This window comes from Formica exsecta, unplaced genomic scaffold (assembly GCF_003651465.1).
Source record: "Formica exsecta isolate Colony F162 unplaced genomic scaffold, ASM365146v1 scaffold579, whole genome shotgun sequence".
In the NCBI taxonomy this organism is placed as follows: Eukaryota; Metazoa; Arthropoda; class Insecta; order Hymenoptera; family Formicidae; genus Formica; species Formica exsecta.
Genome location: NW_021853052.1, coordinates 154,872 through 170,676, shown reverse-complemented (window position 1 = coordinate 170,676; position 15,805 = coordinate 154,872). Strand labels below are relative to the sequence as shown.

The following is a 15,805-nucleotide window of genomic DNA, read 5'->3' as shown; positions in this document are numbered from 1 at the left end:
ATAATTTATTTTTATATTAATTAATTAATATACATAAAAATAAATTATGTTAATATCTTGGAATAGAAATAATTGGTTTATGTCGTTCTGTGTTTATGTGACTTAGAAGAAGATAAAAATTCTACGGTTATAAATACGTCTAAAGCACAGAGTGATTATTCGTGTTAAATCGCAAAAGCCACAATGCGATTCGTAACTTCTTAAACTGTCGTTTGTACCAGATCTCGCGGTAGCTACTGTCACTTTGTCAAGTCCGTCAAAAGAATGGTTCCGGAAAGAAAAAATTTTACGCTGTCCTTTCCCTTCGAATTCGCAACGCACGATCAGAGACGAAGAGGGGGCGTTCCTCCACTTTTCGGGGCCCCATTCACAAATTTTCTTTTCGGATTACGTTATCTCAAGATCGGCGCAAGCGGTTTCTCACGCTCGGACCTGCCTACCTACCTACCTACCTACCTGCTAATTCGACACAAGATCTGTCGTGATCGGTTCTCGGTGGTTATCTCTTGCGGCGACGTCGTTTATACAGTATCGCGGCTCCGGAGCCCCCTAATCTATCGGTTGTCAGGGCCCCTCGAAGACGAGAGGCGATGCCGCTGTCGTTCCTTCTCTACCGCGAACGTGACAATATTTGTCGCGAGACCGACGAGGCGAGAGAGAGCAATAACGAGAGGACGCGCGTTATTTGCCCTCGTAACATTCCCCCTGTGAGAGATGCCGTCTATTTGCCGAGGCTTTGTTTCCGTCAGTTTCCGTTTCCTGCGCCAACAGAGGCGGCGGCCTCTCTGTGATCCGCGCGATCACCGAATACGCACGGCCGTCTCTCTCTCTCTTTTTTTTTTTTTTTATCTTAAATATCAAGATAACGCGACTTCTCGGTACACCCTTCGAACTTTTGATTAGACAAGCCAGACATCTGGATCTTTGCGTGTATTTGTTGACCACCGCTTCTAACTTAACGTAAAGTTGGGAAAAAAATTTGAACGAACACCGTTCAGACACCATTTTATTTAGAGTTTTCGTAAGAAGAAAGCTTTATTATTAGTGTATATCGAATTGAGGAAACAGTTTGATTATTGGAAAAATATGACAAACGTTATGATAATTCGAATTATTTAGGATTGTAATTGTCAATGAGTCGACTCACCAACGTTCATGAACTCTTTTCAATGATTTTTATTTTTCGGTATCGATTCAGTTATAGCGCATCATACATTTGCACATTTTATATTTATTATTTTATTCTTTCTGGGCGATATATATTCGTTTATTCAATATAATAATTAATTGCATTAATTGCATTTATATTACAACAGAAATAATTTTAAGAAATATAATGATCCAATCAGGCAAAAATGTGACAAAATTCAACGTTCCGCTTTTAAAATTTTTTTGCGAATTATTATTGAGAGAAATATAGTTAGAGGGGAAAGGGAGGAAAAAACAATTTAACGTTATTAAAACTCTCTTCTGCATTAATAGTTCACGTTACCTCCTATTAAAAAATATAAATGTATCGTTCACGTACTCTAGAGAGAGTATTTCTCGAAAATTTTTTTTTTTTTTTAATTGCAACCAAAAAATCGGAAACTTATTAGTTGCACTTAAACATTGCATTACGATATGATCAAATTAAATACGATGTATGTGCTTGACATTACGCAGAAACGTACGTGCGTAGAAAAAATCAGTATAATTAGCGATATTGAATTTCTGGCTATCGACGTCTGAATTCGCTGCATCATTGTTTTGTACCGAAGCAGCTACATTTACTTTCAACGTGTCAATACAATTTCTACAGTAATCAATGTGTATTTCTATGCTGCTTATATGAAAGATATCCTCTGCCATTCAAAATCTCTCCATTAAGGGGAATATATTCTCAATTAATACTATTATCTCCAAACTCTCCCCTATTGTTGTTTCAATGCCTCTCCATCTTTGGCGATGCATTTTCGCAAGTCGAACTAGTGACCATGGCTCGCCGCATGCCAGGCTTGTCGGCGTTTGCCTTTGTTACCAATCGTTCTCATCTTCCTTTTCATCATCCTCTTCCTCTTCATCATCCTCTTCCTCTTCTCATCGTCGTCGTCATCGTCGTCGTCATCGTCGTCGTCGCCGTCGTCGTCGTCGTCGTCGTCGTCGTCTTCTTCATCATCCTCATCGTCATCGTTCTCTTCGTCCTCATCGTCATCGTCCTCGTCGTCCTCGTTGTCCTCGTCGTCGCCGTTTCCGTGGAATTTTTCCACCACTCGATCATTCCGACGAGGGAGGCGCGCGCGCGATCGTCCCGTCCGGATTGGGATTGTCCAATGAAGCGATACCGCAGGATCTCGATGGGCGGCGCCCGGAATCTTGGCGATGGCTCTCCGACTCTCCCGACAACTTCGTGGTGGGGCCCGGCGGGGCCCGAGTGAGCCGCCTATGGTGGGGGGATTGACATCGACTACTGTGCATTTCCCACGTGCCCTGGGAACCCCCGCGGCATCGTGTCAGCCCCCGCTCTTCGCTTTTGCACGCTCCTTCCACCTCCACTTTCTCCCACACTATCTGCTTCTCATCGTCAGCGGAGTCTCTCCTTCTGTATCTACCTGTCTATCTTTCTTATTCTCTCTCTCTCTCTCTCTCTCTCTCTCTCTCTCTCTCTCGCGTCTTCTTTAAATCTGCCTTTCTCCCGGTCTTTCCTACCGCGGCAGAAATCAAGAAATGCGTTCTCGCATCTGCGAATTTTCTCCGCGAGAATCGCATATTTGTCGCGCTTTTGCGCGTAAATAGATGAAATAGCTCGTAACGTTTATTCGGGAAAATATTAACCGTTTTTTTCAAGAATGAACAATCGGCAACACATTTCGGGCCTATGCACAGGTAGATAAATAGGTGAGTAGATTGAACGCGCGCGCGCCGGGAAGAGTCAGTGGCTCTAGCTTTTGGATACGAGCGCTACCTTCGTAGCCTTTACGGCCGAGGTTAGCTACCGCCCCCGCGGGGGGTATCCTTTCGGGAAAAGGCGAAGACGGAAGGAAGCGGCGGTATTCGAATACTTGAAGAGAAGGGTAGGGGAGACACAAGCGAGATTATAGACCAGAAAGGGTCTCGGCGTGGGTGAAGAGGGATGCTCTCGCCTCACGGTTACGAGGGCGGGCCCAGACGCCGGTCGCGGTGGTAGGGATGCCGAGGATCCGTGGTGCGTGGAAGAGAGGGAGCAATTGAACGCGGGGGACAGGCGTGGGGAAAGCGGGGAGGGTGAACGGGTACCGAGCGGGAGCTCAGGAAGCCGCGTCGACGAAGGATTTGTGAATAACCGCGCTGCTATTCGGCGTCTGGGTAAGACAAGGACGCACGCAGAGTCGGGACAAGACGCGCTACCACTTGTTTCCCTTCTTCGTCGGGTATTCCTCTTTATCATCGGTTCTCGCCGTTTCCTCTCTACCGACATCACCCGCCGTTCACCCTCTTCCCTCATTTTCCTTCTTCTCTGCTCCCGTTCCTCCTCCGCATCCTTCTCTCCACCACCACCTCCTCCTCCTCCTTCACCTCTTCCTCCCTCGCCGCCCCAGCCGCCTCTTTTCTACCTCTACCACCGCAACGAGGTCGAGGAAGGAACATCCTGGACGTTCCCCGTGGAATCGAGGGAGGCTACCTTCACACGAACGACAACTAGTGGGTATCGGTGAGTCGGTTCGGTAGGGAGGTGTCTCCCGGTCCTCCAACCAGAAGAAGCGAGACGACGACGACGACGACGAGGAGACCTTTGGCGGTTACACACTGCGTCCTACCGTCTTCTGGTGTGCCTACCTATTCGGGCTACCAGCGAACCGACCGGCCAAACGAAGCTTCAGTCGACGCCGCGCACCCAAACGGTCCAGACCTGTCAGCCCGGAAGACACACGCGCAGCATCTTCCAACACTTTCACGAGCCACCGGAGTCCCGTTTAAGTAACACGTTTACTGTTGGCGAGACGTTAGACGACGCTGTATACTCGCTGTAACCGCGCGCGATTTATCTTTCTCGCAGTTCAGTCTAGACGCGTTTCGCGAGTTTCGTTCTTCGTTCGCCGAAACGCTTACAGATTTACCTTCACGGAAGAGTACTACTGCTCGAGGACAAACTTTTTACTCGCATTTCTTCTATCTCGGTAAGTCAAAGTCAATTAATTTATTATTTATAATTTTAATTGATAGAGCGATATAATTTCAATTATATTTTATTCTATAATTATACAATTTAAATTTGAGATAGAAATTATTTATTCTTTAGTAAACATATACATATATCTACATCAATCGTACACTCAAATGCTTAATGTAATAACATTATTACTTTAATAACATTCGAAATAACATTAACAATAAGAGAGAGAGAGAGAGAGAGAGAGAGAGAAAGCAGATCATATAGCGTTATAAATCTCCAACATGGTCATTTATATTCTGCAGAGAGGGCGAAAGGGAGATATCTGTATTATTGAATATCTGTCGGAACCTTTTCGCATATTTTCCACTCACGTGCATACCTGGGGCGGGAACACGTGTGGTCCATATTTATTCGCATATCTCGAGTCTTTGCGGCTGGACTCGAAAATAGCAGATCGTAGGACGGTGCGCGGTAGCCGCTGCGTTTCGATTGGTCGTCGAATGGCCTCTCTTTCATAGGTTGTCCACAATTTTTATACTCAAATCTCCTTCGATCTTTCTACGCAAGCCTTTCTTCTCGAATCTGCCCGGTAATTTATGAATACGTTTTCAAATGTGTAATTTTTCTGTAACGCGATGTATACATGAAGTAAATCCTATATTTTACATTACGCAAACAATCATTTCCGTTCTGATTCAATGATCGTGATCCACTAGCGTAGGTTTCTTAATTTTTCATTAAAGCATAAATCAAACGTTAAATTACAAACTCGCCAATCAAATCGTATCGACTAACTTTGACATTATTTATATATTTTCCGTCATTTAAAAAATTTAATATTTAAATCTCTAGTACAGATTCCTCAAGTTCAATTTCACACGTGTTGACTTATTCGAGAATCCTTTATGCGGGGTCCATCGCCGGGCTACCATTTTTCCCTCGCAGCCACCGCGAATCTTCCCGCGCGATAGGGAACGATCTCTCGGAGAAGAAACGCCCTTGCGCGTGAGATCGTCCGCGTACCCGCCGCGGGTTCCGTGATACGTCTCGCGTCGGGGTGGGAGAGGTGAGGAAGGGTGTGGTCCATCCGTTCTCGGTGGACTTCTCCGGCCGCGGTGCGGTAGCGACTGGCCGCCGAAAACCGGTAGTCGGCGGTAGGGCGGTGCACAGTAGCGACTCTTCTTTGGTTGGCTACCGGCCTTCCACGCTGCGGCGAGGAGAACGAACGAACGAACGACTCCGAGGGCTACCGCTCCTTCCTTTATTCCTCCATACACGCGAGAACGAGTGCACGCACGTATATCGAGTCGGGGGCCCCTCGGGTTGGTCGTCTCTCCGTTCCACCTCGATTGGCTCTGCTTGGCTTCTTGTTCCACGCACTCCGCCCTTCGTGTACTACCGCGACGCGGAAGGAACAAAAGGGCACCCGCGACTGCGGGTGATCCGTTTACCTCCGTTTTTCCTTCGGTCGTCCAAGAATGTCGATAGCGAGATTCGCAAATATGTATATAGCGTCGCATCTTTGGTCATTCTCAGATCCCTCGCGTATTTTTCCCAGTTTAATTTGTTAGAAAGATGTGTCGATGAATTCGTTATACGAATTCGAGAGTTCTTCGGTATCTGAAGAAATGTTACGGTATCTAAAAATATTTAGAATCCATTTTGAACGCATACATTCGCTTTACTTTGTTAAACGAATTCTTTGACAATTATTAAAAATCCAACTCTCCGTTCATTCATTGCAATTACTTCAAATTACAGCGATTGATATTCGCTGCGAAAGTTATATCGCGCGAAATTTCTTTCAATCACGTACCTAATGGCGCGATATTCCGTTCACGTTGCGAAAGAAGAAGTCCCGCCTGATTATTCCGAGCTCTCTCTCTCTCTCTCTCTCTCTCTCCCCCTCTCTCTCTCCTTCTCTCTCTTTCTCTCGGCACAACAAAATTCACTTTCGCACCGTAGCTTCGCGTACATATCAAAACGCTTCTCCGTTTATTCGCGAGTCTTCTGCCAGCATGACGATCTACATAAATATCGCATTATCATACATTATCGTACATTATCATACCATTAAATGGAGGCGACCGCGCCAACTCTCGCGAGGCAAAAACATAATAACCGGCACGGATATTTGCCTTCTTGTCGCAGAAACGTCATTATTCGCGTTCTCGATGCTACTCATCTTATATCTCGTTACGCGCGCGATTTTATTTCATTTTTTCTCTATATAATCACTTCTCGTTATTCGTGTAATTCTGTTATTTTGATCGCGGTCGAATTCTCAGACGCAGACTTGGCGGTTATCAGAGAGCGCGATCCATTTATCATCGCCTTCAACAGATTATTTGCGTGCTGCATCATCGCGCGCGCGCACGTGAGTGTAATGTAAAACCTGAGTGTTTACATGGCTAAATGTCGCTTTCCTCGGCACCCGACTCATTAACGCACAACTCATTAACCTCGTCTCGCGCGCAAAGTGAGAACCTGTTCCTGCCACATGTGTCTCTTCCGTCTCGGGTAATACAGGCGTATCACGACCTCATAATTCTTCGACAAGATTGCTACGTAGTAGCCGTGATGTGTCGTTCATTTTCACTGGCACGTATATCAATATCTCATGACAGAAACGGCTAATGTAAATTTGCGCGATTCCAAGGAAAACTGATCAAATTTAAAGGGAAGTCACATTAAGAGCAAATCTATATTTTCGTCCGAGTTAAAATTTTTTTTTACTTTCAATTTTCGATCTAATATTTGTTTTCATAGTTTGAATAGTCAGATCACTTACTTTTAAAATTATTTCAGATACAAAGTGGGAACTTTAATTTCTATATAAATTAAACCTGTTGAATTCCTTTAAAATGCATAAAAACGTGAGAAAATTGAAGTCGAAAATGGTAGGAAAACTTCAATTTTTCAGATAAAATATTATTCCTTACAGTTATTATATTCTAATTGAATAAAAATGCTGCATGCGTATGCGATTGATAAAATTATCAAAAATTTAGACTACAAAAGTAAAAATGCGCTTGTATAGCCGCGAGTTTTTACGCTTCCATCTTCCCGAGACAACAAAGTGATACGAACAGCTTTGTTTTTGCGACAGCGCGAATATCATTGCTACTTATATTGCGCGTCGTGACATCAGTATTTATGCCAAGTCATCCGATTCGGATATGACAGGGGCGCGGTTTCTCTTCGGGGAAGCGGCAGTCTTTTTATAGAATGCGTGCGATGTTTGAATCGCGCGTAATGCGCAGTTCCGTGTTAGGCTCCGCCGCCGCGTGAGGGGTCCACGGCTTAAATCAATCTGGGTTACGCCCAGGCACGCTTATATTACTCATTCGGACACGCCACTTTATTCGAGCGTGCGCCGTGCGCTTAATAATACGCGAGAGCCCGGTAGCGAGACCGGCCGAGGGGGCTCCCGTACCAGCGGTTACGCGCGCCGCGATTGGTTCCTACGGGTTATCTTCTTTTTTTTCTTCACATCGATCTCAAACCGTATTATTAAGAGCAGTTTTCCTCTTCCGGTTCCTTCGTTCACACTCGACAAGTTCCGAAAGCAATACTCTTGCGAGAGATTTTCATCTCTTTGCTATAATTTGTTTATAATACAATTAATATATTGCATATACATATACAGAGAGATAAAGAAAAAGAGAAAAATTAATAATTATTTTTTTCTTTATTTATCGTGTCCTTTTATTATTTTTTAAATAAAATATACGCGAGCGATAACAGTAAAATAAATTATAATTTCCGACGCATGAAAATGTATGGCTTTGGTGTGGAATTGGTTTACAACAGACTTCAAATTATTTCCGAAATTTAAGAAACATTTCAAGGGTAATAATGTTGGAAGTTACAAATGTGTCAAAATAGATGTAAGAAATTGCTCGCAAAGAAGCCGAGACTTAGTTTTAGGATATCTTTGAAAAAATTCATCACGCAGTAAAAAACATCTGTTTAATATAAAGCGAGGATAAGTAAAAAAATAATATGATTAGAAATATTTGGCCAAATTATAGTTTTTTTCGCATCAGTCTTCTATAATACCTTACTTAAATTCTATTTATGAATTTAAAAATAGCCCACATCAGTCGCACAAAAGTTAATCGACGACTTGTTTTCGTGTTTTTTCTTCGAGCAGTGTCTAGAGATATTATCACGATTTACGCAAAACTGGATGACGAAGTAAAAATTATGGATCGTATTTATGAATTTAGCACCAGTTGCTGCGCATTCTCCCCCGTTTATCTCGAAAATACGTTAACTCGTGTGAATAAAATTTATATAAAACTAGACGATTAAAATTGAAATAATATGTTCCGGAGGATACGCGTCAGGAGCGATAATTTAAATTATATATTCAGCGAAAGCATCAATAGAAAAATAATTTTTTTATTCATATCTTTTTTATACAATTATTTACCGTGCTCTTTGCAGAAATAATAAAATCGGGAATTTTTATTAAAGTACAATATTAAATACAAATATAATATAAATACTCTTAATATAATCACACAAAATTAAAATATGATTATTAATTTCACAAAAATTTGACAAAATTTCGCAAAATTAATTGTGTATTAAATATAATTATAAATGATATATTTAATGGTGGATTAATTCTACTATATTTGAAGAAGTAAAAATCACATAATACAGTTTTCACTCACGCAAGTACAATTTTGCAGAATTTATACAAAGTTAAAATAAAGATAATATCAAATTAAAGATAATTTTACAAAATAAATTAAGATGAAAAAACAAAACAGGATTTAAGATGCGTATTGATCGTCTTCCACATCGAAAGTTATTCTATTTCGATTCGCGTTAGGCATATCCTGCAACAAGCTTTTCTTGCAAAGTCATTTGTACCTTCCTATATTAGTTTTAAGCGTGATCCTAATAAAATGTCGCGCGAATAATTCGATCCAAGACGTTCCGCGCGAGGCGCATCGACACGCGCACCTTCCTCCGCCTACGCGTTTCGATAAGGAATGCAAAATACTTTATACAAGCTGCTTCGAGACATTACTAACCCGTTGCTCGTAGAACGGCGTTTCGCCGTACGTATCGTCAAAGATATATGTATACGCGAATACTTTGCTCCGCGCGACGCGGGCGATTCCGTCTCGAGGCGCGCGAGTCAGATCGGAGAAATCATCGATTCTGTGCTCTTTTCAGGCAGAGAGGATCCTCTCGCGACGTGCTACAACCAGTGATCTCACTCCCAGGAGATCAGCCGCGCTCGAGACTAGCTTTACGCGGGAGGAGAAGAGCGAATCGAGGAACGACAGATAAAAGGAAAAAGAGAGAGAGCGTACGAAAGTCTCTGCATGCGAGACAGAGAGGAATAGCGTGACAGAGAGTACATGACAGAGTAAGAAAGAGAGAGAACGACGAAGCGTACCGAGAAAAAGGACAGAGGGAGACAGACAAAGTGGTGGGAGTGACTTCGGGCGTCGGCGAGAGAAGAGCGAGAAAGAAAGAGAGAGAGAGAGAGAGAGAAAGAGAGAGAGAGAGAGAGAGACGGGTAGGAGGGAAAGGAGAAGGACAGAGACTCTCGACCAAGAGAAGGAGCGGTGGGAATTTATAAGGATGTTCGCGATAATGCCGATGGAGACAGAGGGGCACGGCAGGGAGTTCGGCCGGCGGCAGAAGATGCGCGCCAAGTGCACGGTAGAGTTCGTCTGCAAGTACTGCCAGCGGCGCTTCACGAAGCCCTACAACCTCATGATCCACGAGCGCAGCCATAAGGACGACGTGACCTTCACCTGCGAGGTCTGCGGAAAGTCCTTCAAGCGGCAGGATAATCTCAAGCAGCACAGGTACACTATCGTTTTATCCTCTTCTTCGTTTTTTTCGTTTTCCCCGTTTCGTATCGATACTTGGTTTTTTTTTTTCTTTTTTTTTTTCTCTCCTATTTTTGCGCGATCGCGCGAGACATGCGCGATCCGATACGTGTGATCAATCGTCGCGATCTTCGAGGGAAGGACCCTTTAGGGGGGTCTTTTACAAGGGATCGCGTTCTCCGAGTGTACGAGCGTCGCGCGTATGAAAGAGACACACGTCCGTGACGTTAGTGAATGTTCCTGCGAAATATCGCGATCGTGAATGTGTAACTCTCACTCGCGAGAAAAATAATTGAAGCATCGGAGACGTTTTTGCGCGACGGAGACTGATTCGATCAGAGCTCTGTCAACGTTGGACTCGAAAAGTCAAGCTGAAATTAACCGTCGTTAGATTTTGCGTCATCGACTATTGTGGCAATCGTTCTATCGCGATTATCCCGTTTTTTTTTTCTTTTCTTTTATATAGCGTCGACGAATATTACGTTTCTCCGCCGAGCTGTAACCGATCGGCGTTTCGATAACAAGTAACTTGAAGTTTTCAGCATCGCGTATTATGTATAAAGATTCTTAGTCGTGCGCGTAAGCTTTAAGCTAAGACTCGACGTAAGCGCCTCGAGGAAACCGGTCGGGTCACCGGTTCGACCTTTCGCAAAGTCGAAGAAAAGAGAAAAACGATCGGCTGATCGGTGAAGTCGGTACTTCATTCTGTGAGTCACTTCGAAACTTGCCGATTCTTCGATCCATCGTCGAGTATCTTTTGACGCGACGAAATCGCGAAACGCGAACGAATAGTTTCATGCGGTGAATTAAAGATACAAATACAAGAGGATTAATATATCAAACATCTCACGTTGATGTTTTAATATAATCGTTAATTAACGACACTCGCAAAGCGTTCCATGCGTAAAAGGCAGGGCTGGAAAAATTCCACATTTTTTGGATAAATTCTATGCCAGTGATAAAAGCCGGTGGTATTTTCCGGAAAACCGGCAAAAACTGGTCTTCTCTATTTAAATCGTTAAAATAAATAGAAAATCTTTTTATCTGTATTTGTTATTTGAGAGAGTGTTTTTTAATTTAAGCTTTATTCAAAATATATATAAAAGCCGTAATAGATATTAGGAATCGACGTAGCAAATAAATTAGATTTTGATAGTTGTTGAATGGTAAACGCGAATCAGATCTATATCGGTAAAAATTTTTAATTCTGTTACTATTACATTTTTCTTATTAAACTAAAAATTAATATGAAATTTAATAATATTTATATCTCTAAAATTTTTGTTTCGGATATTTCATATATTAATTTGAGTTTAAAGACTTTAGTATTATTTTGATTTCATTTTTTTTTAAACTATAATGATTTATTGCATTAGAGAAAGTTCGGGACAGTAAAAATTTGGAATTTCCAAGAATTCGAAATTTACCACTTACTGGACTTTTTCGGTCGACCCTAGCAAAAGGTACCATCTTTTTAACAATAAGTTAAGAAAATACGATGCACAAATAAAATAAACAAAGAAACAATATACACAAAGAGAAGTACAGACCATTCACTCGAACGCATACTGAAACTAGAAACATATTGTTTCTAATAAATGGTATTTCTTAGAATAATATTTTATTATATTAAAAGATATATTTTACGTTGTTGTTAAAAAAAATGTTAACGGACAAAAGAAAAGAATACGTTGGTTTAAAGATATGACTGGTCGCGGAGAAAAGATACGATTATATGACTCATTTTTACGAGCGTAAAATTAATTTAACTGCGTCAGAGAGAAGGTGATGACGATATCATGTCGCAATAGAAGAGGATTTCATCGTTTTGAAAACGGCACAATGAGAAATTTTAATCGAATATAATTTTGATAAAGTGATCTCTCTATGTTCATAGAACTGCGTAGAGAAAGAAAGAGAAACTTTTATTATACGCCCAATTACTTGCTTTACATTTTATCGATTCTCTTATCAAGTTTTGACGAAAATACGATTGAGAAAGTTACACTGTTGGAAAATTTGTGTTTTCTTGTTAAAAAATAAGCCGATTAAAATTGTTATGTTAAATATATAACACATTTATGCACATATGTTAATTTAACATATTGCTGTTGTGGTAATTAAACTCAAATGTTAAATTATTAAAACAATTGAAAAAAATGTAAAAATAACACAATATGCACATATTTTAAATTTTACACAATAGTTTTTATTCTGTAATAAGATTGAGAGTGACTATAGACCATCAATAATATTTTTTCAAATTAATATGCACACGCCAGCAACATGAACAATTTTACAATAGACAACAGACAACAGACAACAGACAACAGACAACGATTAAAATTGCAACTACCATGATAAACTGCAACCTACACGCATTCTCTCTCTCTCTCTCTCTCTCTCATTCTTGATCACCCGCACTTTTTCCTCCGATCAATCGCGACGAAAAGCGCGATTGACAACTATGTACCGCCACCACAGAAAAAGCCCCGGCATGCGTATTTCTTCTTCTTCTTTTGCCTGTTCCACTACTTTGTCTGCGATTTTTACTATCCTCTACTACGATTTCTTCCATATCGTCGATTATTTCTTTAACTAACACACGGCGCGCACGGGTTCCACGACTCTAACGAGGCGGCGGGAATGATTGATAGATAGGAGGAGAATTTGAGAGAATGAGAGAAGGGGAAGAGGGGAAAAGAGAAGAGAGCGAGGGGTCCACCCCGGGATGTGTACTTTCCTCATCTTCCGATTTCGACCATCTCTGTTCCAGGAGCATACACTCTGTTCCCTACAAGGGCTCCAACGGCTACTCAAATGGCTATTCAAATGGCTACTCTAGGTATTAGAAGCCATCCGGCCAACTACTATCCTAAATTCCCGTAGACACGCGTCTCTCTTTCTCTATCGAATGCTATACTCACTCATCGACCGACCAGTTCTCCCCGATCTTCCTCCTTTATTAAAGCGATAATCCTCCGCGTCGATCCGTCGGCGACGACGTGTCTTATTCGCCGGAGACGAAGAGCCGTCTCTGCGAACCGCAGGGGAACCGCGAAGCTCCATCGATCTTTTTAATATATTTGTTTTTTATTATCACCAACCTCGCCTACCAACCTCGTATTTTAGTTTGTTCGTCCACGCTTCTTTGATTTTTTCCGCTTCTCTCATCCTCCTGTATCCCGAGCCTACACCCAGACGTCAGAAACATCTTCGAGGAGAATCGTCGACTTGACCAACACGAAGCACCGTCGCAGACCCGTGAATGATGGCAACGATCTGGGATACGAAGCGGCGAGCAATTTCACTGAACTTCCTGCATAATTCTGCCAGGTTAAATTCGAACGGGTAACTGATATTATCTTGTAAATTCTTGTAAAATGCGATCGACACAATGTTCAAAGCGTACGCGAAATTTACGTTGTCATTGAATATTAATTCTAAATTTCTTTATCCATGCGGAATAACTAAATTGATTGAGAAGCTATTTAGATTTTAGATCGTCGAAAATTTAGCGTTGCGTGCGATTAGAGGAACAATATCGTAAGGATACGAGAAAGAAAGATAGATACGACGCTACCCGCGGAAAATAATTTACTTATCAATTTAAATTGCACCTTAAATCTTTTTTTCTGTTTTAAACATGCACTACCTTCAATAGAAAACATTTTAATCGATAAGAATTTCCGCAATCCTTTCACAATAGACAATGAAAAAGTACACACGATATTTTTAATCGATCGTCGAGCATGGAAGCTTTAAGAAAACTAAAAAGAATGATTCTTGGTCGATTATACGACGGCGAGAGAGCAACCTGGGGAAGAGTCCGCAAGCAGACGATCCACTTTCCTCCGCGTTTTCATAACGGAAGCTGCCGCGCTGTTCCTCGTAGCCCTCCTCGGGCTAACGTCCTAAATTGGACTACGTAATAACCTACCTACTAGCTCTATACGGGAACACGCCGGTCAGAGGATGCGCTCGTGTTCGCTTCCTCGCGTGCTACCGTGGACCACGCCCAGGCCCGGAGCGACGTCTTCCTGACCTCACCACCTGGCAATCAACCGCGGAGAGCTACTCGGCTTCCCCGTTCAGAAAATCCGTATAATCTCGCGCTGATGATGATCCACGCAGAGGGAGACGCAAAGTCGAATCGCTCGCGCGAACGAGCGGACCGAGATTGTCGCGAAGATTGTTCCACGACCGGACAACCTTGGCTTGTCCACGTGGTACACACAAGGTGGTATCGCTGACGCAAATACCAGTCAGCTGAGATCGGTTTCCAAGTGGGTGAACCTTCGGCAAAGTGTCTCTTCGATTCCGGCCGAGACAAGCGGCCAACTCAAGTGGAATAAGGATCAACCGTTATTCTCCGAGCGTATCGATCGTATCTCTCTTTCTTTTTCTATGTATATGTCGTCCCGTGTTTTTTTTTCTCCTCCTTTTTATTTAATAAGCCCATGCGCGAAATAAAGTGTCGCTCTCGAAAAACGCGAAATCTGCGCGATAGACGGACAGAAATATCCGCTTCGATGTCGGCGAATAAGCGACACGGTGTAGGTGGGTGATGGCCGATTCCCATTTGCTTCTCTCGAGCGAGACGCTAAACGCGAGTACACCGTGTGGGATAGTGCGCGTGTGGCGAGCACAAATATAATCATCGTGTTTGAATATGTATTGAGTAAACGGCGGAAACCTTCAGTTCTCGTTTCTCGAGGAAACGGTAGGAATACAAGACGTTTATCGTAATGGATCTGTATAAAGCGTAGAGTCGAACGAGAACGTCGATGATTTTATTTATCGTTGACTTTATATTATCCGACATTTGAAATTTCACGCGCATTTCGACGATGTAAACGCAGATGCAAATTTTACTACACACAAGACTATATATTACATTGCACATTTTTTTTTTTTTCCGTAAAACAGAGTCACATTTCGAAATTTGTTTTATATATACATATATTTTTGCCTCTTATATATTCCTACCTTTTTCTCTAATATCTATAAAATCTATAATATTTTAAAAAGATGGAAACGTTTACATTATGATAATGAATTATCACTGTCCCCACTTTAATCCGACTCGCGTTTATTGCGATACACTGTAAAGAATGTATTTTTCGTGTATTAAATTTAATATATTTTATGCGGCATGTTTTCTAAACTGTACATTAAAAGGAGAGAAAGCGTTTGGGAGGGAAGGGACATGTATGTTAATGAGGATTAAGAAATTTACGTGAATCTGGTTATAAAAACATACACACCTTCTTATATCGCTAAATATTTTTCACTTTAACACGAGAGAAAATTACAAAATATGTAATGAGTTATAAGATGCGTATGAGTTTCGGCTACGGCGTCTCGAGAATATCGAGAGCTGCCATTTAGCTAACAGAAAAACTCGTATATTGATCGATGTGAAAAAAATTTACACGAAAAGATCCACGATGTAGCTTCGAGTATCGACACAGGATTTCATCTTTCTTTCTATAACTCTGTTTCGATTCCCCTTATAGGGCGGAATGAGATCGCGGTCGTACTTTGTACATAGCTTGCAAAAATTACGCATCTCACTGCGTCTTTAATATTATTATTATTATTATTATTATTATTATTATTATTATTATATATCATACATTTTAGCATATTATTAAAAATTGTAAGAAATAATGTGAGGCTTGATTTTCTATAACTTGACTCGTTTAATAATTAACTTCATTACATAATTGCGTAACGAACGCGATATCTCGCCATTAAAACAACCGCTACTATCTTTAGCTCGGTCTCTCTTAGTTTTCATAGTTGA

General features: G+C 41.6%; 1 protein-coding gene across 3 annotated transcripts in view; it reads left to right on the top strand.

The window, feature by feature from the left end:
* Window positions 1–15,805, top strand: part of LOC115242189 (protein drumstick) — a 27,612-nt gene that overhangs the window by 5,947 nt on the left and 5,860 nt on the right. The window contains exons 1-3 of one of the 3 annotated variants that reach the window (XM_029818284.1): window positions 3,498–4,136; window positions 9,329–9,972; window positions 12,773–15,627. In XM_029818284.1, the coding sequence (XP_029674144.1) occupies window positions 9,743–9,972; window positions 12,773–12,848 (306 nt within the window). In that variant the 5' untranslated portion in view covers window positions 3,498–4,136; window positions 9,329–9,742 and the 3' untranslated portion in view covers window positions 12,849–15,627. Of the gene's footprint in view, window positions 1–3,497; window positions 4,137–9,328; window positions 9,973–12,772; window positions 15,628–15,805 lie in introns of those variants that run through there. The other 2 variants (XM_029818283.1, XM_029818285.1) reach the window with 2 other exon arrangements.